The sequence below is a fragment of the Hoplias malabaricus genome, chromosome 11, assembly GCF_029633855.1.
Source record: "Hoplias malabaricus isolate fHopMal1 chromosome 11, fHopMal1.hap1, whole genome shotgun sequence".
In the NCBI taxonomy this organism is placed as follows: Eukaryota; Metazoa; Chordata; class Actinopteri; order Characiformes; family Erythrinidae; genus Hoplias; species Hoplias malabaricus.
The window spans coordinates 29,911,703-29,937,901 of NC_089810.1; the positions used below are offsets into that span (position 1 = coordinate 29,911,703).

Below are 26,199 nucleotides of genomic sequence, written 5' to 3' on the forward strand. Positions count from 1 at the left end.
TGGGGCAGAGAAATAAAAACATTCATAACTTTTGATGCAGGTTAGAAAATATAAAATACATTACCCACATAATTTTAACAGACTTTAAAAGTGCACTATCCAAGATTTTGCCAGCAGATGTGGCACTAGCATCTCAGAGCCAAACATAAACAGTAAATCTGCAATGCCCTTCTTACAGTCTGGCACTTTTTTCCACCTTAACACCACTTCTGAAAGCTGAAGATGTCACACTAATACACTCACAACACATAATACCCATAATAGCTCACATTATAATGCCAGTCAATATATATATATATATTACAAACATTGTGTTTTAACACTGATAAGTGTAAATAACACTGTAAAAAGTAAGTAAAGTACCCTGAATGTAAGTAAGGAACTGCCCTGAATGGAAACGACACAGAGGGATGCTAACTTTAGAAGTTAAATTTAAAATAGCTGGTAATTTTCCTGACATTTTGCTTAGAGAAAGATTCATATAGGCGGTGTCAGTCTTGTTGGGGAAGGCAAAACAAACATGGGGAGGGCCCAAGTTTCCACAGAGAAGGGCTGAGGTTAAAAAAAAGGGCTTGAGAACGGCAAAACAGAGAAAAGTGTGGCTCATGTGCTCATGACGCCTTAAATCCACTACAAATTTACATTGAAATGAGTCATTTAATGATATATAAACATATTGTCATACAAAATATTATAATATAATATAATAATAATAATATATATATATATTAAGCAGTGTCTTTTTGGAAGAGTTAAAAACGTTATCAGCATTGTTTTAAATTGTTACTCTCTTAAATATTAGACAGACTATTAAACTATTTTGATAATAATATATTTTGAAATGGACTATCAAAAACACGGAGAAAGCAGGAAACAAGAATAAAAGTCAAGAAGCATTAACTTTAAAAATGTCAAATAAAACATAACATAACAAATATATTAATAAATGATAATCATTATTATCCTCATTAGCGCCCCCCGTAGCCGTTCCGTGTAGTTGCGGGATTGGTGACGTCACCGTCCTGATCAGCTGTGAAGTTTCTGAAGAACTTCAGCGGGTGCTTTAGCAGCGCGCGCACACGGCACCCAGTACACACACACACACACACACGCAAACGCGCAGACACAAACATGCAGCACGAGCTCCATCTCTATTTAATTTAATTAAGCTCTAATTAATCCGGAATTAACCTGGAGTTAAGCTCCAATTAACCTTCATCACGCTTATTCAACTTTAAAGCCTATTTATTTTTTGCTCTCGCGCTCCTGCGACATGTCCCGGTGTCCTCGCGCGCCTCTCGCGAACTTCGTGCTTCTCGGTGTTTTTCTGCTGCGCGCGTGCTCCGCCAGGTAAGGGCTGTGTGTGTGCGTGCTTTAAGAGATGATGAAGACATCGACTTAGAGGAGGATAGTGGGTTTATATTCAGACCCGCTGTATGTAGTGAAGTGTCACTCTGCTCTCTCTCTCTCTCTCTCTCTCTGTTTTGCTCGTCTGCGATGGTTATATGTTGTTGACAGGATGTATGTCTGTGGCGTTTTTAACCTAAACAATGATCCCAAACTTAGAGAAAAGGAGGAAAGTGATAATGAAAGAATGAAAGAAGATTTAGACCGATGTGTATTAATCCTGAGTGTTTAGACTTTCAGCAAATTAAAGATATTGACCTGATTTACTGAACACTTGAATCCCAAGGAGGTAAAACATTTTATTCTGAATGTGACATATACAGTGACATATATTTTCTTTTGTCCGCTTTTATTGTCTGTTTTGTCTGATCTTGACTGATCTTCCTATTTTAAAAACAACTCAAATAAATGATTTCTCTCACAGTGTTACTTAGGAACTTTGTTAGTCTGTAAAATTACTGTCATCTCCAGGAATTATTTAGATTTATGAAGAAAGCTTACAAATATTTACCTCTTCTTCTGGAGAAGAGAATGAAATGCGCCTTTAGGGAACACGACTAGACTACAGAACCACCATTCTACTTCAAAGCTACATTTACACTATTTGTACATTTAATGACAATGAAGTATCAGTGCCAGACTGACACTTCATCATGGTTGTGATGTTGTCAAAGCACTCTTATTATTATTGGTTAGGATTTAAATGTTGGTTTTGCAGGTCACTTTTCAATTTTTTAAAACTATTTTGAGTTATTCCCTTTTAAACCTAAAATATCTTCCAGATTTCTTTTTAATATTAAAGTAATAACACCTTTATTTGAGGACATAGTTGGGCTTCTCTTGTGTTAATCCCCTGCTCTAGTCGTGGGAACACTCTCTCAGTTCTGCATGAGTAAATACACAGATGCACTTTGACGTTAGAGGCTTAAAACTTGGAGGTAGTGACCCTCAGTGTTGTAACTATGCTCTTTAAAATCTTATGAAACCTCTCCTGCAATCAGCTTCAGTTTCTTTGCACTGTACATTCTGTACGAATCAGTAATAACATAAGGGCTGACTTTCAAAACTGATTGAAGACTTCTTTTTTTATTATTATGTGATATACATTAGCTATGTGGGCTTCACATGTAAATGAAATATCATTGTTGCATTTTATACCTAAATATGCAGCTTTAAAATCATTGTGATGCTTCACTGACCTGTAATATGGAGAATAGAGTCGATGTCATTGCTAGTCCATGCTCAGCACTGCAGAATCTGCCCCATGTATCTTTAGGTGGAGGGTAAGAACATAATCAAGGTTCCATTCCATGTGTTGCAGTCACATGATTTTTTTGGTGGGGGGCAATATTAGTGACAGATTGTATGGTTTCAGAGCACAGCACTTATGTAAACAGATGGGAAAGACGAATAAATGTATCTCATGCACAGCTTCTCTCCCTGCACTGGAGAGAGTCTCACAGCACTCACAAGCAGAGAAGCCCACCATCTCTTCGCGTCAAAAAGACCATTCAAATCTGTTAGCCACATTAGCATTTTCATCATATGATCTAATTGAAAACTGTTAGCACATCAGACTCAGAGTGTGTATGAGGCTTAAAGTTTAATAAAGCAGTTCCCCTTGTCTGAAAATATCAGTGATTAGTGAGAGATGTTTCCATGCTGCAGCGTAGCCGAGGCAGAATCCCAAATGTCTCACTGCACCCTCTGTAGGCCACAAAATATCGGTTATAAAATAACAGCTTCTGCACTCGTTTAGTTTTTAAGTGAGCTATAAGGTTCACATCTCCCTGCTGAATTTGTTTCTAATTACCCTCTGGGTGCAGTATTATTAGTTTAATATCTGTGATGTGCACAATGTAGAAAGATTGTTGCTATATTGTGGGTGAGGCTTGAGTACCTCTACTGACTGACAAAGACGACCTGAACCCTATTTGACTCAGCATGATCCTACTCAGCTCAGCAAATCTGGTACCTGGTACCTAGAACCAGGTGATGTCATCCAGTTCCAAACGAACTGAGTAAGGACTAAATGTGATGTGTAGACATTGCATAGTGATGATTGGCCAGAGAGACTTGTCAATCACAATAAAATAATATGCAATTATTTGTCATTGTACAATGAAATGTGTCTTCCGCATTTAAGCCATCTGTGGTAGTGAACACACACACATACACTCACTATTGCACTAGGGGCTATGAACACACACCCAGAGAGGTTCAGTGCCTTGCTCAAGACCAGTACCAAGCCTAATCCTCTAACTATTAGGCCAAGGCTGACCCTGTGGTAAATAAAGACATCCTGCAAAAATTAGCCTCTTGTAAAATCTCCAAGCTACAGCAGATATAGTGGACAAGCAGTGACCAAGTGAGTAGAGCAGAGTACAGTCAAGTAGAGTAGGTACCATGCAGTGGAAAAGCCAAATTAGACAGTAGCCGGTCTGCATTGTGTCATATCCCAGCATTGAGATTGAGAAGAGAAGACAGACTTGTCTCTGATGTCAATTTACAGGTCAAGTTGCACTCATTCTTGCTTTATTTTCCTTTATACTTATTCTTTATTTATTTATAAGCCTAGATTAGTGGCTAAGCTAATGGTTAGAATTGGCACCACAAGGATTCCCAAGGGTTCTATGTGGTAACACTTTGGTATCAACTTGAGAGATTGTTGATGAATGAAAAAATAAATAAAAGACTGCAGAAGCAAAGGGACTTTACACAGTGCTACAGAATACTGCATAAAAACCAAAACCAATCAGAGTCCAGATTCAGGATGAAATGCCTTCTCAATTTCACCATGAGTCATGACTTGTGTGAAACTGTACCAATGGCACACAGTGGATGTTACAAAGTGAAGTTTGTGTGTTGATATGAATGAAATGATTCTCCTTTGTTCAACGCGATTGAGATCCTTCTTGAATGGGTCATCTGATCTGTGCTCTATAACCTCTGCAGTAATTCAGTAATTAGCCCTTTACTTTCCTCCTGCTCTGACTATCTCTGTCTCTCAACGGCCACTAATCTGTACAACCCCACCTCTAAACTTAAGCCAGATCAGGTCACAGTGTCGGTTCTCTCTCTCTCTCTCTCTCTCTCTCTCTCTCTCTCTCTCTCTCTCTCTCTCTCTCACACACACACACACACACACACACCCTCCTTCACTAACTCACACTCTTCACTAACTCTTTTTCTTTCTATCTCGCTGTCCAGTGAAAAACATGTATCTCCATTTTTGTTGAATTTTTGTTTACTACATCATTCAAACACAGCAGCTGTCCTTCACATTGTGTAAAAATGTCCTAATGATTGGACCAATAGAAATGCTCCACAATTACTTGGTATTATTATTATTATTATTATTATTATTATTATGAATAATAATATTATTATTATAATTATTATTGACCTCAATTGAAATATAAGGATGTTTCCTTTTTATTTTTGTTTCATTATTTATTACAATTTGCACAGGGGTTGGAACAGACATGTTCACATCCCACTGCACTCTTTTAAAGGCATTTTTGGACCTAATGCTTTGGCATAAGTCTAAATGATATGTGTTGTAATATTCACTGTTAACATTTATTAACTTTTTTGGCAATAATGAATATTTATTTAACCTGAGCCTTTCTATCTGTCCTTTTTGACAGAGAAGAGTGTCCTGATAACAAGATTATAACAGTGGAGTACCCATGTACCAGAGCTGGAGGCCAGACTAGCACCTGTCTCAGGTAAGATCAAGCAGCATGTTCTCCTTTGCCACAAGAAACGGCCTTCACACTTCTTGGAAGACTTCAGTAGATGTTGGAACATTTCTGTGTGGAATGGATTGCATTTAAACACATAAATCTTTTTGAGGTGAGGTTCTGATGATGGATGATTAGGACTGGATCACCAATGCCACTCAGGAATTCAACAGAAAACATCCTCCTTTGTGTTTCTGGATTATGACACTAATCAAATTCCTATCTGCCCTTCAGTGCACAGGGTCTTGGGGAGCACACTTATGAAGTATCCAGACTTTGATAAAGTCCATTCAAGGGTGGTTCTCAGAGCCAGAGTGAAAACAGGCTAGTGTTCACTTCAGGAGAGTTATCAGAGCTCCATCTCTGCTCCTGTCCAATGCTACATTAAGAGAAAGAAGCATCTGCTTACTGTCCACCTTTAACTCCACCACACTCACATCACACCACTGGATTCAGTAGGTAGGAAATTCTCGGGATGGGGGGTTTTTCTTGTTTGTGCTCTCTGTCCCTCTCTCTCTCTCTCTCTCTCTCTCTCTCTTGCTCTGTCGTTCTCTTTGTTTCTTGATTCTGATTCCAATTACTATTGCGTGAGAGTCAGTATGACCAGAATATTTTAAAATTAGCAGAGTTTTCAGTTCCAAACCCAGTCCCAAACGTGTGCCCATACCAAGGATAATTATGCTTTTGTTTTTAGTTTAACATACTTTAAGCACTGACTGGTCAATATATTGGCACCTAATCTGCAAAAACATCCTTTTGCTCTGTGCTGGAGGTCAAGCCAAACCAGAAAAATGGTAGAAACATTCTACCTGTGTTTGTTTGTGTTTCCTCCAGGAGCTCTGATTTCCTTTCATGATCCAAAAACACATGTTGGGAGGTGGATTGAAGACTCAAAAGTGTCCATAGGTGTGAGTGAATATGTGAGTGTGTGTCGCACTACGAAGGACTTTTGCCCCCTCCAGGGTGTGTTCCTGCCTTGTGCTCAGTGATTCTGGGTAGGTTCCGGAATGACCACGACCCTGAGTTGGGTAAACGGTTGCAGACAATGAATGAATTCATTGAATGATACACAAACAGAAATCATTTGACCAAGTTTTAGATTTAGCAACACAAATTTAGCAGCACTGTTTTCTCATTTAAATAAAGTGTAACAAAAATACACCCAAACAAACCTGTGCATGTACATCTTATTAGTGTTTATGTTTAACAAGGAATTAGTAATCATAATTTTAGATATGTTAATGTTGTTGTTTTTGTGCAAATACCTTTTACTACAAGACAAAATTGAGGTCCATTTTTAAGAGGCATGTTTATTTCAACTAGCTCCTTGGGCACAAAGTGACAAAATGTTATAGAGAACTGTTAAAGGTGGAAAGACGCTGTGGAGGAAAAGGGCACTCAGATAATATTACGGCACTGTTTAAGGTGGAATGGAGCAGCAAGTTTGTAAGAATGCTATTTTTTTGCGCAAGATGTCTTGTTAGTTGTTAAAATGAAAAGAAAAGAAATGAAATGAAAACCACATTTCTACACACACGCCAAACAGCATGTTTTTAGAAACATCAACTTCAGCTGCTTTAGCTCACAGTTAGCTGAGTTTTCATGAGCTCCAGTGTGGTACCCAATATCACATACCTGTCTTGATTTCACCTCCCCTGTTTTGAGGGTGAGTTACCAAAGCTCTGTCACTGTGCCATGTTTCTCCTCACACAAAACAAATACTTCACGAGAACCCTGTGAAACAGAAGCAAAATCACATCAATGAGCAGTTCCTTGGAAAACTGGACATCATAAACATAATTTGAGAGAGAGAGAGAGAGAGAGAGAGAGAGAGCAGGGTGGGGTCAGTGGCCATCCATCTCTGTGTTACATTAACTTATAAAGGCCTGTTAACTTTAATCAGACTTTCCCAGAGCCTTGTAAAGACACCAGTGCATTTACATAAAAGTCTCCATAAAGTGGAGCAGTGTATTTGAGCATGCTTAGATTTCTTTTGAGATGCTGATTAATGGCAGCTTGGTCTCAGATTGAGCTCATTCACCCGGAGCGTCTGATTCAGAATGTTACTGAGTCATCACGTGTAATTTAGACCAGAACTGTGGGCAAATTTGTATCTGGTTGGAATGTGTGCTCAAATATCCTGCAATTTTTCATCGTTGTCACCTAACCAGGTCTGCAACTGGCATATGATGTTTGTTGTAATCTTTATTCACTCCCACTAACCAAGTCTCTCCTAAATACTTTTCAAACATGTGCTCAACATTAATATTAGCATTAATATTTCGACTCTGTTAGCTAAGGGACATTGTGCTGAGTGACAAGGAAAAGAGCGAGATAGCAAAATTATAGTCTATTAAAAGAACACTAGGTAGTAATTTTTTAACCTTAAAATTACAACTTCAAAAATCATTGTGAGGCTCCATTGACCTGTAGCAGGGAGAATAGATTCTCTGTTCTTTCTACTCGAGGCTCAGCACAGCAGAAGCTGCACTAAGTAACATTAGGAGGAAGGTAGGAAACAATTCTGAGGATGGTTCCTCACCATTTGCTAGCTCTCCAGTCTGTTTGTGTGCTTGAAACAGGTCTAATGTGTTTACAAAGCCCCAGTGGCTGTAAATAGGTTTAAGAAAAAAAACAATGTGTCTCGGTCTGGTATACAAGGCTTTCTCTCTCTCTCTCTCTCTCTCTCTCTCTCTCTCTCTCTCTCTCTCTCTCTTTCTTTCTCTCTCTCTCTCTCTCTCTCTTTCTCTCTCTCTTTCTCACTGCATGGCAGAGGTATGGCATCTGGTGTTTTTTAGACAATGAAGAGAAAAATAATTATTGTAAAGCATGAACCGAGATAAGCTCTATTGCTACTTTATAAGTGGATAATATTGACATATTTTTGCTGTTTCTGATTACTTAAGGTGGACATGTCTCCACAATTAGGAGATGGCTAACTGCAAACTAAACAGCTTGACTTACAAAGGGGTTTCTGTGGTAATTCAAACAGTGAATAAAAAACTTAAAGACTTACGGAACTTAAGTTAAAGTTCATCCAGGTACATTCCTCATCCAGGTACATTCCTCAAATATATTGTTCCACTTTAAAAGACGCAGAGCTTGTATACAAGAAATTTGTTCTAAGAGGCCATCTAGTGGCATATGGTGTGATTTCAGCTGTAAAGGGAATGTTTTAGAAAATGCTTAATCATGAGTGCAACAGGCAATCTGTTCAGCTGGTTTAACTGAATGCCCCTTGTTACACGTTTGTTTTTTATTATTATTTGTCTGTAAATTTTGACTTTCAGTACACTTTTGTGACATGTGAGATGTAATCGAGGTGGAATATTAAGTGAAAAAGTCAGTCTTAATGTTATGACTGAAGTAGTTGTTTATAAATTAGACATTAGCTTTGTTTAGTACAATAACTAACCTGTTTAATGTGAGCATTTAGGACTATTTGTGTTACACCATGCTGTAGGAAATGGGTATACCATTTATTTATTTTATAATTTACATTTTATTTGTAGTTTTACAAGATATATCAAGATCTTCCTCTAAATAACAAAAAGCAATCTTTATTGGAGGAATCAGCAAGTTAGCTGTCTGCCTAGTGATACAGTGGAGACATGTTACAAGGGCTGAACAGCTTCTGAACATAAACATACCAGAGAGAACATCATTTCCCTACAATCTTAGATGCCCTGTTTAAGCTGCACGTGATCTAATTTCTTGCAGTGAGATAAAACTCAGATGGCATCATGCGTTCACACTTTTTATCCTTTGATAATTTGGACTGTGCATGAGAAGACCTTCACACATGTAGCTCATAGCTGTTTTCCAAAGCAAAGAGGAGCTTTATCTTCATAAGTGAGTAACTTTAAACACACATAAACATGAGTTAGCCTTTCCTCATTGTCCTTTACAGTTTTAATCAACTGGAGTACCTGCAAAGTGTGTTTATTTACAGCTGACAATATCCATGCTGAGGTATACTTCTGTTTAAACAAAACATGATGAATAAAGATTTGGGACACACATGACCTTCAACTAAAAAGTGGTGTGCCTCTTTTAGAAGAAATTAGTTAAATATCAGAACTATCAGCAAAGTTTACACAAGCATGATGTTCCGCACTGTAAAAAATCGGGTAGCAGCGCAAATCTGGTAGCGACTGGGTGAATAGGACTTGTTACATTTAGTTTATGTCCACAAAATGTGAGTGTGGTAATTTAAATGCCCAGAGATTTGATGTTATAATAACACTGCATTAATTGTTTAGCTGTGTCTGTCTTGTTAAATTTGTGTGGGTTATTGTTGAGGTATGTTTGTGTATGAGAGAGAGAGAGAGAGAGAGAGAGAGAGAGAGAGAGAGAGAGAGAGAGAGAGAGAGAGAGAGAGAGAGAGAAAGAGTGCAAAGGAGGACAAACAGAAAAACAGCAAATTTTTGTGGCAAGGGGTATTTCCCAACCTTTTTGCCGGAGGGGTTTTGGGACATATAGTACTCTTCGGGGCCTCTGATGGTTTAATTTCTGTCAGGACTCATTTCTGCATATTGTTGTGCATACATTTTTCATCCATTTCATGTCTGGTCTGAGGTCAGATGAACTAGGGGGTAAACTTATGTGAACCGAGTTTAAAGTTGTACTGACTCTTGACTGTCACTAGTCTCCAGCTGGGTTCCAGAATATACCTTGTTCACTGTAGGGATTTAAAAAACACCAAGAGCACTCTTATAGTTCTATAATGTTCTGTACTATGTAGTTTACAACATGTACACTATTAGGTACAAAATACCCATAATTCACTTTGTTGACGGCATGTGACCAAACTGTGTGGTGTTATCCCTCAGTATAATTTACATCAACCCTGAATTCTGTTCCCTATTACAGTGTCCCAGTCTTATAATTTAAAGCCAATGTAGACGACTCTAGAGACTACTGTTCTCACTTCAAAGCAAACTCCATTTCCTGTTTTTGTTCATTCAGAGGTTTTGCGCCTTTTAAGGTGGAATGATGAGTAAGTAGCTGATTGTACCTTGTTCATGGTTAAAGTCTGTATGATTTTATTCACTGTTTGAATTACCACAGAAACTCATTTGCAACTCAAGCTGTTTAGATTTGTAGAAATTTTGGTATGTGTATTTTTTCTTGAAAAGTCAGCAGTCTTCTAAATTTGGAGTCAGTCCCAGCTGACTTAAAAAAAAAAAATCATCTAAAGATTTTTCCTCACCATTTGCCAGCTCTCCGGTCTGTTTGTGTACTCGAAACTGGTCTAAGGTGTTTACGAATCCCCATTGTTTGTAAATGGGTTAAAAATCTAAGTGTCTTGTCCAGTATGCTAGAATTACTTTTTCTCTGCTCACGGCAGAAAATCTGCATTTTGGAGGATTTTAGACAATAAAGAGACATCCAAACATTAAAAAGCATCAACAAAGATGAGGATATTGCCCTATTCCTACTCCATAGGTGGGTGATATTGATTTAATTTTTCTGTAAAATGTTAACTGCATGAAATTAAACACAGACCTAAAATGGCAAATGAGTTTCTGTGGTAATTCAAGCAGTGAATTAAAACTTACAGACAAGTTAGACTTCAGTCACGTAAAATACCAGTCACCCCCCCACCCCCGAAACATACTGCTCCACCTTAAACGATGGGGAGCTTCTGAACATTAAACAAACCAGAGAACAGTGTTTCCCCACAATCATAGACATTCCCTTTGAGTAATACATCTGTAATGGCAAATACAAGTCATTATTACCCACATATGGAGCAGGAACAGAGCAACATGCTCAAAAACACTGACAAACACTGGACATTTTTCCAGCATGCAAACAGCCCAGAGAGCTAGCAAATGGAGGGAAGTGTTGTTCTCTTTTGGAGTTTACCTTGATTTAAATAGTGTTTATAGCTCTCCCTCTCTATTCAGAGAGATATGATGTCCGGTTTAAGCAGAAATTAATGCCTAGAGTTGCTGCCAAGATGCTCAGTAGTGTTCCTAATTTTACAGTGTAGTAAGTGTACCTGTAATACTGTTTTATTATCTTCTCCAATATATGGAAAAATGATTAGGGATCATTTTGTAGTCTTCTGTGTAATGTGCTCTTGACTCTGTAAAGTTGGCAATGGTATTTAGGAAAATATTTTGAACCCTATTGCGATACGTTTTTTTTTTTTTCTTTACCCACAATTTTCCTTTCACACGTTCTCCAATACTTCTAGGCTTCCAGAGGGACCTCTGTGGTGGGAGGTTTATCCACTCAGTCACAGGCCATTGCTGACCTCTAAGTCTCTGTCCTTTCACCACTGTTGAAATCAAAACAGAGACTAACTCTGATATTCGTGTGTGGTCAGACTCTCAGGTGGATGATGTTTTATATTATTTGTAGTCGTATAAATGATCCTGGGTTAAAGAGTTCTGACTAATGGGTATGGTGGCATGATTTGAGTCATTAAGACTTTCATACATTACCCAAAGCAGTAGTTTGTCTCAAACATGTTTGAGGTCTGACGTTTGCTTCTTTAGTCCTTATTAGTTCTGTTTAGGAGAGAACTCCCGTGTTAAAAAACATGAACCGAAATGAGGATTGTCATAGTCGTTCCCTTTAATATAGAGGACTGTTGCCAAACTTATTATGTAGTTAATTCTCAGGCAGTTATATAAATGATTACATGTGTGGTCTAATTAGAAGATTTGTCACAAGTGTGTTTTTAAAATTGTAATTTTTAGTTTTCCTTCACCTTGAAAGTTACTATTTTGGGAGATACATGTATTTCATTGGACAGCGACAATATTCACATATCCTTGTGGATGAATGGGTTTGTGTGTGTAGTGTATTGTTCATGTGTGTATGTATGTTTAGGCATGATATTACTTTAAACCCCCACCAAGGGGTTGAGAACCTCTGTGGCTTGAAATACACACATTCTTGCTCTCTTTCTCTCTCTGTCCTGTCTTACTTCTGTTTGTTTTCCATGTGGTTTTACTGCATTAGCTTTGGCATTCACCTCTGCTGTGGACCCTGTCTATACTCAGTAGTCTACTCTCTCTCTCTCTCTCTCTCTCTCTCTCTCTCTCCCTAAGTCCCCCACCCCTCACACATTCTATCTGCACAACATGTTTCATGAACCTTGATAAGGTTTGTCATGTGGTAATATGTGTAAGGTATGCGTAAGTTTTGTCTGGACCACCCCCTTCCCATTCCCATTCTTTGAGTTCTATGTTGTGTTTGATCCCCACTCACTGTATTTGGCTGTGTGTGTGTGTGTGTGTGTGTGTGTGTGTGTGTGTGTAAGGCCAAAAGCAGACTCTGTAAAGAGCTCCAGAAGCTCGGACAGGAAATAAGAAGCAGTTGGAAGCTGCCAGCTGTCGCACCTCCAGCTTTTATGTGGCTTTATGAAGTGTCTCACTTTGTAAAGCGATTGGATGCCATAAGTGATGCTGAGACTTTTCTCGACATGAGGGGGAAGGTGTTGAGTGGACGAGGGTCTTACAGAGCCCAGTAAGCAGCACAGACTTCATTAAAACCTCATACTCTTTCAATTTCCCCAACTCTAATTATTACCATCTACTTCACTGAGTGAAATCAGTAGTGAGCACAGAGTAAAAAGGAATGTAAGATTGAAAGTGACCCATTACCTGATAGACCCCTCTTCCTGACACACCTGTTCAAGTGATACAAATGGCATCCATGATAACACTTATAAGAGCTCTTTACTGTGTCTTAATAAAGCAGTAAGCCATGAAAGGCCTGGTGCTACTGTGATTTTATGATGGGAAAGTGTGTTTAACTCCCTTCACTGTGATGAAATCGTTAACGCATGTCTTGGGCAGCTTATTGCTTTTATAAAACAACAGTCAGCATAAACTATAGTAAAATACATTGATGTTCAATTCATAGATGTATTTATTTCACGATAAACTATCCTTCCACCACACATTAAAGTCCATTAACAATGAGCACTGTTGGTAGGCAACATGAGTGTGAAGTGTTAACTGAATTAAATTGTAATTTGTAATAATTAGCCACTCCATGACACCAAATATGTCCAATTCAAGGTTTTGAAGTTGAGTAGAAAATGAAAGATTTTTGTCCTCTTTCTGAAGGGACTCATATGTTAAAGGAGAAGATGTAAGAAGTAGAAATGGCTTAACCAAGTGTGGTATAGCTGTATTTCTGTCCCAATATCACACTCTTCAAGGAGAACTGATAAAACTGACTATAGGTTTAATACAGTGGTGCATGAATATGGAATTCAGATGTTGTGATGTGGTTATAGGTGTGTAAATATTGTATATTTTACACTAGTTTCACACATAGTTACACATAGTTTGCACAGAGTGGACTTGTCTCACTCTTTTGCACCCTGTCACCGAGAAACCTGTCTCACTCTCACGATTAGATCTGTCACTAAGGTGGAGCAAGGGGTCACTTGAATCAGCTGAATGGGCTGCAGCACTGAAATAAAGACCAGATGTGTGTTTGTGTGTGTGTGTGTGTGTGTATTTCTGCTGACAGCATAGATCTATTTTCTACAAACCCTGTTTGTTTTTGGAAAGTCAAGACAGCGTTAAAGAGAACCTGTGATGTGTTCATTCTTTTTGAAGCTTTATTTAACATACAAGAAAATAAAAATACAAGAAAATATTTCCAGTTTTTATTTACTAACAGTAAAACCTTTAATTAAAATGTATTGTATTTTGAAAAATTTGAACAAATTTCGAATTTCCTGCCTGTAAAACTCTCCATCAAATATGGGACAGAGCCAAAGTAGAAAGCAAGGGAATGTTAAAAGTATTAAATGAGCATTTAATTAAAGGCACAGTTTTTAAATGTAAAAAAGGGCTCCTGGCTCACTACTTTGTTCCAACGTTTCTGAGAGAATCATCAAAAGGTTGTCAAGAATCGTCAAGAAAAACTGTTCTCAACGCAGTATTTCTAAGAATTTAGGTCTTCACCATTTGCCATATACAAGGTTGAGAAAGGAATCTGGAAATCTGAGTCCATGTAGAGTATGCCCGGACACCACTGTTAAATGTGCATAACCTTTGATCCCTGCATGAGAAGTTGTCAAGCTAGTGAGAGAAAATTCGCCAAATGGGTTCAGGATTCTCTCCTGTTGTCCCATAACAAAGTCTGCCACTGCATCAAGAAATGCAACCTGGAAATACATCAGTCTCATGGTAAACAGTCTCAGTTGGTTCAGAATACAATGGAAACATGCTATGTTCAGAAATAGCCATTCTAGTCTTTTTTTAATGGTTTTAAAATGGACATGGAGTTTGTTTGTCAGAAATGACAGAGATGATCCAGACTGTTATCAGTGAAAGGTGCTAAAGACAACATCTCTCATGGTATGGGGGTGTGCAAGAATGCTCACAAAATGTCTGACAGGCATATATGCAAAGTTACCATTGATTTGGAGGTAGATATTGAGATTTTAGAGTGACACATGCTATCAGCTAGGTAATATCTTGTCCTAGAAAGTCCATGGTTATTTCAGCAAATAATGCCAGGCTTAATTAATTTGCAATAATAAATTGTGGCTTCCTAGACACAAGGTTTGTGTGCTTGACTGACTTATAGGCATGCCTCTGTCCCAACTATTTTGGGACAGTGTGTTGCAGGCAACAGAATATACATGTGTTTATATTTACAAAAAGCAGTCAAGTTGTCCAGTGAGAACATTGAAACAGTTTTTTATTAAATAAAGTTTCAAGAGAATTAACAACTAACATATAGTTAACAAATAACTAACAGATTCTTGTTACATTTTATATCCCAAAAATGTCCCAAAAATTTTTTGGGGAAACGGTTTGTACAAATAGAACCTTGTGGTCTGCAGTGTTCCAAAATTTACAGGAGGTTTAACTAGTCTGATTAAACCAGCCAATGTTAAGCTTTCTCAGATTCATTGTTAGTCAAATTTACTTAACCATGGTTTTGTTAAAACTTTGTATGAGCCTTGAAGCTTTTTAAAAAAGCAAACAAGTAAGCCTGTGTAATTGTAAGGGCTAATGAGAGGTCACAGAATGGAGGTTAATGGAAAATAAATGAATAAATGATGCCCATACCTTGCATCCAGTGGCTCCAGGTCACTGGGAGCACAGTAGGAAAAAGAAGAATGTGGCCGGTTAAAACCATAAGACTTTGGAAAATATCTGTCACTGTAACATTGGTGCTATTAGCCGTAGACATAGCCAATGTCCATCACCAGCCACTACCTCAGCTTATGGTCTTTCTTTTTTTATCAGCATCTGTTTAAGGCAATGAGATTCTCTGTAAATTTATCTTCATTAGGTGGAAAGCTGTGAAGGGCTGTGTTTTTGTAAATGGCACTGACTTGTCACTGGGGAATTACACTGGACTTTAGATTGGAACATTCTCTCTCTCTCTCTCCCTCTACTCCCTTAATACTGACCCATTCACTGTTACTTGTCTTTGATCTCAGCTTCATAGATCTTCCATCCAAACCTCAATCCATCCATCCAGCTTTGTGTTGATAGGGGTCACATTCCAGTGACCACAGGTTTATCAGGGACTGCTCACAAGCATGACACATCTGTCAGGATCAGAACTAATGAGATTTATACAATCTCTTACACAGATATCACTTGATTATATTATGACATACTCTGCCCTACAGTGGGTGAGAACTACTTTATTAAACTTTAAGCCCAATTAGAGAAATAATTTGGGTGGAGAGCTGCAATATATCATTGTCCTCCAACAGTCTACTAATCTCTCAGAGCACAGGGAAAGCGAGGTCAGATTATCTACCCTGTAAACAATGGGAAAAGAATGAGAAAAATGAATACAATAATACACTGCAACAACACATGAGTGAAATAACACTATTACTGAAGCTTGTGTGTGATGTATGAATAATTTGCACAGATTCAGTCACAAGAGCAAAGAAATGTCTGGGAGTCTAAAGTGTGAAAGGTTTTTAAATTAGATCTTCTGACAAAAATGCTAATATGGCTAACAGTAGATAACGGTCTTTATCTCCTCATTGTACAGCACTGTTGTGCAAACCTTTACCCCACTGACTCAAAGAGGCAATGACCTTCTGTGCTTCTAAGTGCTGTGAGACTCTCTCCGGTGCAGGGAGAGGAGCTATGTATGAGGTATATTTATCCATCTTTTCCATCTATTTACATTAGTGCTGCACTCTGAAACCAGACAGTGTGTTCAATGACTGCAACCCATGGATTGCTTTTGTTGGTTGGCAGCTAATTGATTTCTCTGTAGTTTCCCCATTTAAAAGCCGTAAAAGGCTGCATTCATTCAATTCTATCATAACAACATACAATCATGCAAGCAGATGGGCTTTAGACTGCACTACTGTAAGTGTTTACACCAGGAATATGCATAAATCTTTTAGACCAAATATGCAACAGTGTGTCATGGAGGCTTGAAATTGACAGGTAGAGTTATGAGTTGAACCAGGACCAACATTAAAGCTTTTTCGGTGTGGGTGTTTAGTTACTGGTAATGAACACAAACAATCATACTTGAGTTCTACAGTATCCAGACGTCAGTGTCGAGCTGTTGCGATCAGCTTTTTCCACTGTTAGGTCACGCTGAGTCAGAGATGCTTTGAGCTGAAAGTTTCAAAGGATCATGGTGATTTCATAATGGAGAGCATGGCTGGAAATAAGCACTTCCACACCCTTCCTATAGCCAAACACAATTCTTACAAAGCAAGTGTGATTCCCTGAAGGTATTTTTGCAACATTTCACCAGAAACCATAAAAATTTTATCTGGAGAAACAGTTTTATTGCATTTTTGTGTTGTTATGTTGATCCATTTTTGATTAACTTGGATACTATGGCCTTACAGTGGGTCATCATTCATAAGCCTGTATATATGAACATATATAAAAGTTAATTCCATAAAGGCTGTCTCAGATAACAGTGTTCAGATAATTAACGCTTATTGGAATAATTTTTATACATGTTTATCCAGGCTTATGTCTATTGTAATGAAAGGCCTTGTATAGATATCATGTTGTCTCATGAACAACAACCTAATAATAATAATTTGTCATACAAAGTATTTCTATTTTTATAGTCTGGATTAGACATATATTTGTATTTAGCACTGACATTGTGTAGTTAAATAATTATTTGAACACTAAAGTGTTCTGGAAACGTATATATTAAAACTATAATAATAAAAATCTACATTTGATAAAGGTGTAGCAGACAGGTAGAGGAATAGATGGACTGACAGACAGACTGATGGATGAATGGACAGATGGATGGATGGACAAATGGAGTTGTGGAAGTGTTTTGAAATGTTTTTGAAGGGCTCCTGCAGTGAAAGCCTCTCTCATTTTGTTGTGGATCTTCTTTCTCATGGGTCCCCTGGGGCCAAGCCCTGGAAGTACGCTGACAGAGTAAATAAACACACACTGCTCTCTCTCTCTCTGACTCTCTCTGACTCACAAACACCATTTGTAATTGTGTATTATAGTAATGTGTGTATAGTTATAGTAGTGTAATTAAACAGACTCGTCCTGAATGATATCTAGACTTTAAAATACCTGAGGGGAATAAACATCATGTTATGTGTGTTTTAAACCAGATATAACAGCTGTAATGGTATAAAATCAGATTTGACCAACATCAAACTGTAATTCCATTAGTTTCATAACATATATTTCTGGTGAAAGCAGTAGTGGCTCTCTTCAGACATCTGGTTCCTATCACCAACACTGTGAAAAATCCTGACTCAGTAGGTTCCTCTAGAAGGAAGTAATTCAGACTGTGACATTGTTTACAACTTGATGATTTAATTATGCAGAAATTTCAAGAATTTGGTGGAATTCTCCTTTATGTACATTTACTTCTTAGTTGCCGGCGGCTACAGAAATAAGGTGATGACTGTAGCTTATAATAACGTTGCTGTAAAAAGTGCTGTCAATATTAACATCCATTAATGCATGCTGAATTTTAACACATTATTTTTGCATTTTAATCTCATTTAATACTAAATTAATCATTTACCAAATTTGGCACAACTTCATTCCATAATTCACCCTTTTTACAGAGCCTAGTATACATATTAGTTATAGCGATGTAAACATGCACTTCTGCTCAGGTTCCCTTTCCTACCTCGTGTAATCCCTTTGTTTATCTCTTAAAAAAATAATTGGAGCTGGAATATGGAGGTGTTTTATTGTTTGAGCGGTGCTTCAGTAGCCTCAGTTTTCTTTATTAAAGTTTGTGTCTGAGCTTCATTGAGTTTGATGTTAAAGCATTCCCTGAACTTTTACTTCATGAATTAAGAGATTTTAATTCTAATAAATGTAAAAATAAATAAATAAATAAATCCTACATAAATATATTACATAAAAGTAATAAATTCAAATAAAACTAAACTGAAGTATTTTGAACGAAATTGCACAGTACGCTGCATATTAATTTGTTTTATCTCCATTTCAAAAATAAAATGAAGTAGTAGCATTTGATTTTGGTGATTAATGCAAATAAATGATTTACTTGATTCACACCAATAAAATAAATACAATTCCATTGAATTGATCTCAGATTAATTAGTCATGTTTATTTTCATAGATCGACAGCATTATTTTTAATCCAACACACACACACACACACACACACACACACACAAGCACTTATCCATATCCGGAACTGGACAATGACTCTTTCTCTACCTTTTCCTGTGTCTCACTCACAAACTCGTTTGTTTGTAGGTCATTGACCTGTGGCTGCGAAATCTGAAAGATACACTTCTTCTCTGTGTCTGTCCCTCCGTCATTCAAACTTTCCATCTCTTCTTAGACATGTCAGCATGTCTCCCTCTGCCATTACCCCCTTCCCCTGCTCTCTGTTGCCATAACAACCACAGGGTTGAGTTCCTTCACCAAGGGAGCCCTTAAAAGTGGACAGAAACTCTTCACAGGGGTCAGGTCAGGACTCTCCAACTCCAGTCGTGCTAGATGGCAACACTGGGACTGTTTATATTTCTTTTGAAAAATGAACAATTACTTATTCTTTGCGATATTGTTTCCCAATATTTAGGAAAACGGGGAAAAAATGGAAAGGAAATAACAGAACTAGATTCAATAGCAGGGGTTGTTTATATAAAAGTTTGATATATGACTAAATATTATATGTTTGTCCATGTTTGTAGACGCCCCTTTATAATGAGTGAATGCTACTACTTTAAACGAACGCTAGGTAAGATTTGGTATTATTGCTCTTGGGCTCCCCCTACAGTGGCTTAGTGTAATTAATTTTAACAGCACTGTCATAAATTCAAGGGGGAGTGAGGGGGTTGTTTCCTCCCCTCCCCTTCCCCAAAAGTTACATAGTGCAGTTTTTGCACTACTGAGTAGAAACATATGATTACAGATATGACAAACAAATATGAGTACAGTTCCTGCAACACACTGATGCTTGAGGTCTGTAGAACAGTTCACACAAACTTTCAGTTTTGTAAACCAGGCTTCAGCATAATCTGGCAACCCAAGAGGGAGCTCTGGTCATTTTCAGTTTGAGTTTATAAAGAGAATCTCATACATTACATTAGAAGGAGCATACACAGAACACACTAGCATTTGGATTCCACAGAAATTAGAAGAAAGAGGAGGAAGAAGGGTCATTATGAATATTGCTTCACATTCCTGTTGTTAATGACCAAATAAATCAAGCCTGCAATTCACAGAAAACAATAACAGAACAAATTCTGTCTAGTTCATTTGTAAACTGATAGGGGTTTTCTGGACTTTGTAACATGCTGACTGCTGGCTGTGTGTGTGTGTGTGTGTGTGTGTGTTTGTGTGTGTGTGTGTGTGTGTTGTCTAAAAGCAGGGTCATTGCAAATTTAACAGGATTCAACTTCAGAGTTGAGCTCATTAGCGAAGGTCATCTGGACACTGGAGGATCTCATTAACTGGGCAGAGGGCAGTGTTAGTGACCCTGTCTAGGGGCTTTGTCCCTGGGTTCCTGTCTCCCGTGTCTCCTGCTGCGCTTGGGGTCCAGAGACAGGAGTCCTTTCTCCTTCAGAAGAGAGTATTATAGCTGTTAATAGCTTAATAGCTGCATGGTTTATTTTATACAGCACTCAGGCAGATAGTTCTCATATGAATTTTACATAGTTTCATTATTATTGAGCTGTACTATGTGTCCAAAAGTTTACAGATACCCTTTTATAGTGAGTGAATGCCGCTATTGTGAGGTGCATTTATTGAGGGCTCAAATCCTTTTAAAGCCATATCCTTTTAAAGGAGAAGGTGTTTAAAATGGGAACTGCACTAAAGATACAGATTCCTGGAGAGCGTTGTCTGGACCCCCTCCTTCCCAGACATGAAGGTCACATGGGTTGCCAGGTTGAGGAAAACTAAACGTATATGAATGAACGAATGCAAGATGAGTTCAGGAACTTTGGTGCTTCATAGCTAAAATGAATGTGCCTAATAATGTGCCTTAATAAGCCTATTTACACAGAGAAGCGTACATAATTTCACTAAATACATCTACCTATGCTAACAAATGGCAAAAAGTGAATGAGCTGCCACCATTTTTTTTACCAGCCTCATTGTGTGTGTGGCGGGACTCACACGGGACCACAACAATGCAGGTATAATTTGGGTGGGGGATCATTCTCAATGCTGCAGTGTTACAGATTTGAATCAGACTGTTCACTCTATTAAACTCACCTCCCTCATTGGTCCACTTTGTAGATGTATAGTCAAGAGACAGTAGCTCATCTGTTGCTGCACAGTTTGTGTTGGTCGTCCTCTGGTCCTTCATCAGTGGACACCATTGGCTGGTTATTTTAGTCCACCAATTTTATAGTAGGTGGTCTATTCTCAATCAAGTATTGACAATGTGGGCTTTAAAAATCTAGCGGCCCTGCTGTTTCTGATTCACAACACACACTAACACACAGGTACCACCATTATCACGTTACTGTCACTGCATCACTGAGAACTATTCACAACCCAAATCATACCTGCTCTCTAGTGGTCCTGACCATTAAAGGGCAGGTTGAAATTGGGATTGGAAAGTATATATAGACTGTGTGTGTGTGTGTGTGTGTGTGTGTGTGTGTGTGTGTGTGTGTGTGTGTTTTAAGTCCAGTTTTTTCTCTTTTAGGCGGAAGTGTTGTAAAGGCTTCAGGTTCGTGATGGGCCAGTGTATACCAGAAAGTAGGTAAACCTGCTTTTGTATTTGCACTTCTTATATCTTTGTGGAATTTACTATAAAACCTAGACTAATCTTGCTGGAATGTTAATTATAATTTGTCAAATGCCTAATTGTACGGACACTTGTATATTTTCATGACATATTATATCCTGAAGCAACCTTGACATGCAACACGGCAAAAAAATGTAGATGTTATTCAATTATTTAATCTCCAGTCAAAAGAGCAAAAAAAGCAAGTGAAGGGGGGAATAAAATCCCCAGAACACTGAGTGACTTTGTGGTCTAGGTCAGAACTGATTATATTGTTATTTGTGGCCAACAGAGGGTAGTATTGTCCTTTATACATTGGATACGTGTGTGTATATGTGTGTGTGTCTGTGTGTGTATTAAGGTGTAGATGTGTGTGCTGGCTCTCCGTGTGAGCAGCAGTGTACGGATAATTTTGGTCGGGTGGTGTGTACCTGTTACAGTGGATACCGCTTTGATCGGGAGAGACATCGGCAACACATCCACCCTTACTGCATAGGTCAGTGTGGTCAGATAAATGCTACAGCTGGACTTCAGGGAATAATACAATACAGGCACCATATAGAATATCTCTCTCTCTCTCTCTCTCTCTCTCTCTCTCTCTCCCAGATGTGGATGAGTGTGAGGAGTCTAATGGGACACTTTGTGAGCAAATATGTGAGAATATACCTGGCAGTTTCCGCTGCAGCTGCAACAAAGGATACACATTGACTGCAGATCAGCGCTCCTGCACACCTGCACACAACCGTGAGTGTGTGTGTTTATATGTACATGTTGATTTGAAAGCTGCTGGACTACTTGCCACTAGTGAGCTAGCAGCAACAGGCTATCCAGGTGTTTTGATGTTGCCCCTACAAATTTTGTGTGTCTGTGTGTGTGTGTGTGTGCACGTGTTTGTGTGTGTAGTCTCCCTGACTCACTCAGCAGACTCGGCAGGTAAATCTGATCATCAGATGAGTGCTGGTTCCTGTTCCCTCACCTGCCAAGACATCACCAAAATGAGAACCAGCCTCCAGCAGCTTAAACTCCAATTAGGACACACACACTCACCTGGACAGGTAATGCCAAACGTTTTGGGGGACACCTGCTCACCCAGGATTTTCTTCTGAAATTATTATTAATTAATGTTTGATGGGCAGCACAGTAGGTGTGTGTGTGTGTGTGTGTGTGTGTGTGTGTGTGTGTGTGTGTGTGTCTGTGTTGCCCTGTGAAGGACTAGCGCCCCCTCCAGGGTGTATTCCTGCTTTGCGCCCAATGATTCCAGGTAGGCTCTGGACCCACCGCCGCCCTGAACTGGATAAGGGTTACAGATAATGGATGAATTAATGAATATATGGTTGATTCCTCATTGGGCAGCACGGTGGTGCAGCAGGTAGGTGTCGCAGTCACACAGCTCCAGGGACCTGGAGGTTGTATGTTCGATTCCCGCTCCGGGTGACTGTGAGTAGTGTGGTGTTTTCTCCCTGTGTCTGCAAGGGTTTCCTCCGGGTGACTATCTGTGAGGAGTGTGGTGTGTTCTTCCTGTGTCTGCATGGGTTTCCTCAGGGTGTGTGGCGGAGTTCGCCCTGTGTCTGTGTGGGTTTACTCCGGGTTACGGTCTGTGAGGAGTGTGGTTTGTTCTCCTTGTGTCTGTGTGGGTTTCCTCCAGGTGCTCCGGTTTCCTCCCACAGTCCAAAAACACACATTGGTAGGTGGCTTGGCAACTCAAAATGTCCATAGGTGTGAGTGAATGTGTGAGTGTGTGTCACTCTGCAAAGGACCGGTGCCCCTTCAAGGGTGTGTTCCTGCCTTGTGCCAAATGACCTGCCTCTACGATGCGCTCGAAGACATTTTGCCAAGTTGACAGTCGCTCACCTCATAGTGATACGAGGGACATTCACAGCTCAGCAGCATTAAGTTTTTTATTGCTTAATAAAGTAACACATAATAAAACTGTACCCACTAATGTGATACTACTATTGAGTGACATGTAGTCTTGGGTTTAGGTGCTGATACCTGGCTTAGCTAACAGCAGTGAAAAACCAATTCCTGGAAGGGCAGGGAAAAGTCCTGATAGCCATGCACCCTCTGGTCCTCCAGGAGCACCAGGACCACCAGGCCTGTCAGGTACATCACACAGGTTACCTGAAAGTTTTATAGTGGAATCCCAACAAAATATATGCATAGTTTAATGATTAAGATGTAAGAAAAGTTTGAGTAGTGTGCTTTGTGGAGAAACTGTGGCTGTGATGCTAGAACTGTGATGCTTTTGCAACCTGTTCACTAACCTCAACATCACACTAGTGTTTGATGCACATTTGGTTAATAGTCTGGCTGTCATTTCTGCTGTTAGGACATCCAGGCCCCCCAGGACAGAAGGGGGAGCCAGGTCCCCAAGGTCTTCCAGGTTTTCAGGGGCCCAGAGGAGATATGGGTCCAATGGGCCCTCAGCCAGACCTGGAGCACATCAAACGAGGACGAAGGGGACCCGTGGTGAGTTCATAATCTGTGTTCGTATCTCCTTTCAATGCGTAAGAGCAGCCGATCTACTCCAAGATCCTCCTGGATCACAGCCCACAGAGAAAACCCATGTTGGTCACTTGGATTCGCATTAAAGCAGTTCAAGTGACAGCTGCAAATGTTCAGTCTAAAATTTATTAATCTGATTCTTTTTACCTTTTGCTATTACACAATTTCACCAGAGAGGTCTCCAAATCCCCAAAAGTTCTGTAGTGCAGTTTAAATAAATATAAACCTAATCAAATGACTTTAAAGAAATGTAAACATATATAATGTACTTCTAGAGAGCTCTGATATTATTGTTTGAGTACCTGGGTTACATTTTATTGTGTTACTTACCTGAATTTTTTTCAGGGACCACCAGGAGCACCTGGACGGGACGGACTTAAGGTGAGTGGGAACGTTTCTTACATAAGTTCCACAGAATAAAGTCGGTGTTAAGCGAATTCCCTGCAAGTAAAAACAAAACAAAACAAAACATTGTTTTCTTTGCAGGGAGACAGAGGGGCTCCTGGATCCCCTGGACCACCAGTGAGTCTTTTTTTCTAATGCTAAAATATGATCAATACAAAGGTCAGTTTACAATAAGATTTTATAGGTGCCGGTATCATGAAAAATCTAAATGTTCTTAGGCTGTTAACTTGATTAAAAAGATTAAATGAATCACACAATTTGTTGCATTAATTAATTAATTGTGATTAATCAAAATTGTCTCGTTTAAGACTGTAGCTTTTAATAATGTATATTTAAATGTAAAATAAAAGAATCAATGTAATATCAATCCAATTGAATTATATTTATGTTGGTAGAGTTTATTGATAAAAAAAAGAATCACTACAATAAAGTCAAAATGCTAATACAGGGGGTCCTCGACTTACGACGTTGATCCGTTCCTACGTCGCGTCGTAAACCGATTTTCGGTGTAAGTCGGAACATGCGTACATACTGTACGTAAATAACATACTGTTAGCACTTATCCTAACACCTATCCTCCTCGGTCCCAAGCCGCGTAACCGTGTATTCTTCCACCGCGCACACCAAACACGAAGTTCACGTTACGACATTTACAACGCAAAACCACTTAAGTCGAAACAAGGCTTTATACAGTAAATGGGAGATGTGTCGTAACCACGAAACATTGTAACTCAGGACTGACATAACCCGAGGACCTCCTGTAATTGTACTTATGGGAAGGAGATAAATGTGTAGTGTGATATGGATAACAAACTCACTAGAAGATATTTTTTTACTACAATATCTCAAGTTAGTTCTGATCTCTTGATTTGCTGAGTAAAGGTTTCAGGGAGATTTTAACATCAGACACAGAAGCTTAAAAGAGAAGATTAATGCTACAAAGAAGTGCATGCCTCAAAATTGGAAGAATTACGTGAGGCAGAAGATGAAACAGGAGTTCTGTGAGTGTGATTGTGTGGGTGTCAGAGAGGGAAAAAGAGACAGGAAAGTTACAAGAGTTGCATATGATATTTAATATATTTTTTAGCATAAATAAAATGCAATGTACCTTCTGAACTCAAAAGCAGGGACACTCTGTTTACATTCTGAATAAATCCACTAATATGTCACTAGGCTCTGTAAAAAGAGGGAATTTTGTGAGGATGTTGTGGCCAAATTTGGTAAAACGATTAATTAGCATTTAAAAATGTACTGCATTAAATTCCTGCATTCATTAAATTCCTAACTCAGTTCTGTGGAGGTATTCTGAAAAAGTGTCCACCTCTTCTGCAGGGACCTCCAGGCTCTTTTGACTTTCTGTTACTCATGATGGCGGACATTCGTCATGACATCATCGAGCTGCAGGAGCAAGTGTTTGGAAAGAGGCGGGACTTATCTTTGGACACTCCTCCCAATTCAGTACCAGAGCTGGATCTTGGAGACTGGGGTTCTGGTGAGTCACTGCTCAATACATGACCTTCCTCTGGTCATGTAACTTGTCAGTAAGAAGTAAAAAAAGAAGGATGCATCCTACGAACTTTGTCCTAAAATCATGGACCTTCTGGAGTCGCTTCTGGAGGATTCTTTAAATGGGCTGTAGAGGGCACTGGAGAGACAACAAAGAGAGAGCACAGAACAAATAAAGACTGTTAATACTACTTTAAACTTTCTCTGCTTTTGTGGATCACATTAAATTGACCACTTTGTGTAGCTTTTAAATAGCAGAATATATTTTGTATATAAAATCATCTGAAATATAAGTGAATATGGTTTCTGTTTCCTGTGTGTGTGTGTGTGTGTGTGTGTGTGTGTGTGTGTGTGTGTGTGTGTGTGTGTGTGGGAACATCCCAGCCATAAAGGGGAAATTCACCCAATTTTTTAAAAAGTTCCTGCAACATAA

General features: G+C 38.9%; 1 protein-coding gene across 2 annotated transcripts; it reads left to right on the forward strand.

Moving 5' to 3' along the window:
* The first annotated feature begins 1,243 nt into the window (after nucleotides 1-1,243).
* Nucleotides 1,244-26,006, forward strand: LOC136709946 (collagen and calcium-binding EGF domain-containing protein 1-like). Of its 2 annotated transcripts, XM_066685548.1 has the most exons (11): nucleotides 1,244-1,350; nucleotides 5,058-5,138; nucleotides 21,270-21,322; nucleotides 21,712-21,846; nucleotides 21,957-22,094; nucleotides 22,254-22,405; nucleotides 23,333-23,453; nucleotides 23,680-23,819; nucleotides 24,201-24,236; nucleotides 24,342-24,377; nucleotides 25,593-26,006. In XM_066685548.1, the coding sequence occupies exons 1-11, from the start codon at nucleotides 1,274-1,276 to the stop codon at nucleotides 25,773-25,775; spliced, it is 1,152 nt and encodes a 383-aa protein (XP_066541645.1). In that variant the 5' UTR covers nucleotides 1,244-1,273; the 3' UTR covers nucleotides 25,776-26,006. The 2 variants fall into 2 exon arrangements, with proteins under 2 accessions (XP_066541645.1, XP_066541646.1); XM_066685549.1 differs by lacking the exons at nucleotides 1,244-1,350; nucleotides 5,058-5,138 and adding an exon at nucleotides 5,501-5,612.
* The last annotated feature ends 193 nt before the right edge of the window (nucleotides 26,007-26,199 follow it).

Coding starts and splice junctions, on each gene's coding strand:
- LOC136709946 (XM_066685548.1), top strand. CDS start 1,274: ATGTCCCGGTGTCCTCGCGCGCCTCTCGCGAACTTCGTGCTTCTCGGT. Junction 22,095..22,253: donor CTGCACACCTGCACACAACC/GTGAGTGTGTGT, acceptor TTGTGTGTGTAG/TCTCCCTGACTCACTCAGCA. Junction 23,820..24,200: donor GAGGACGAAGGGGACCCGTG/GTGAGTTCATAA, acceptor AATTTTTTTCAG/GGACCACCAGGAGCACCTGG.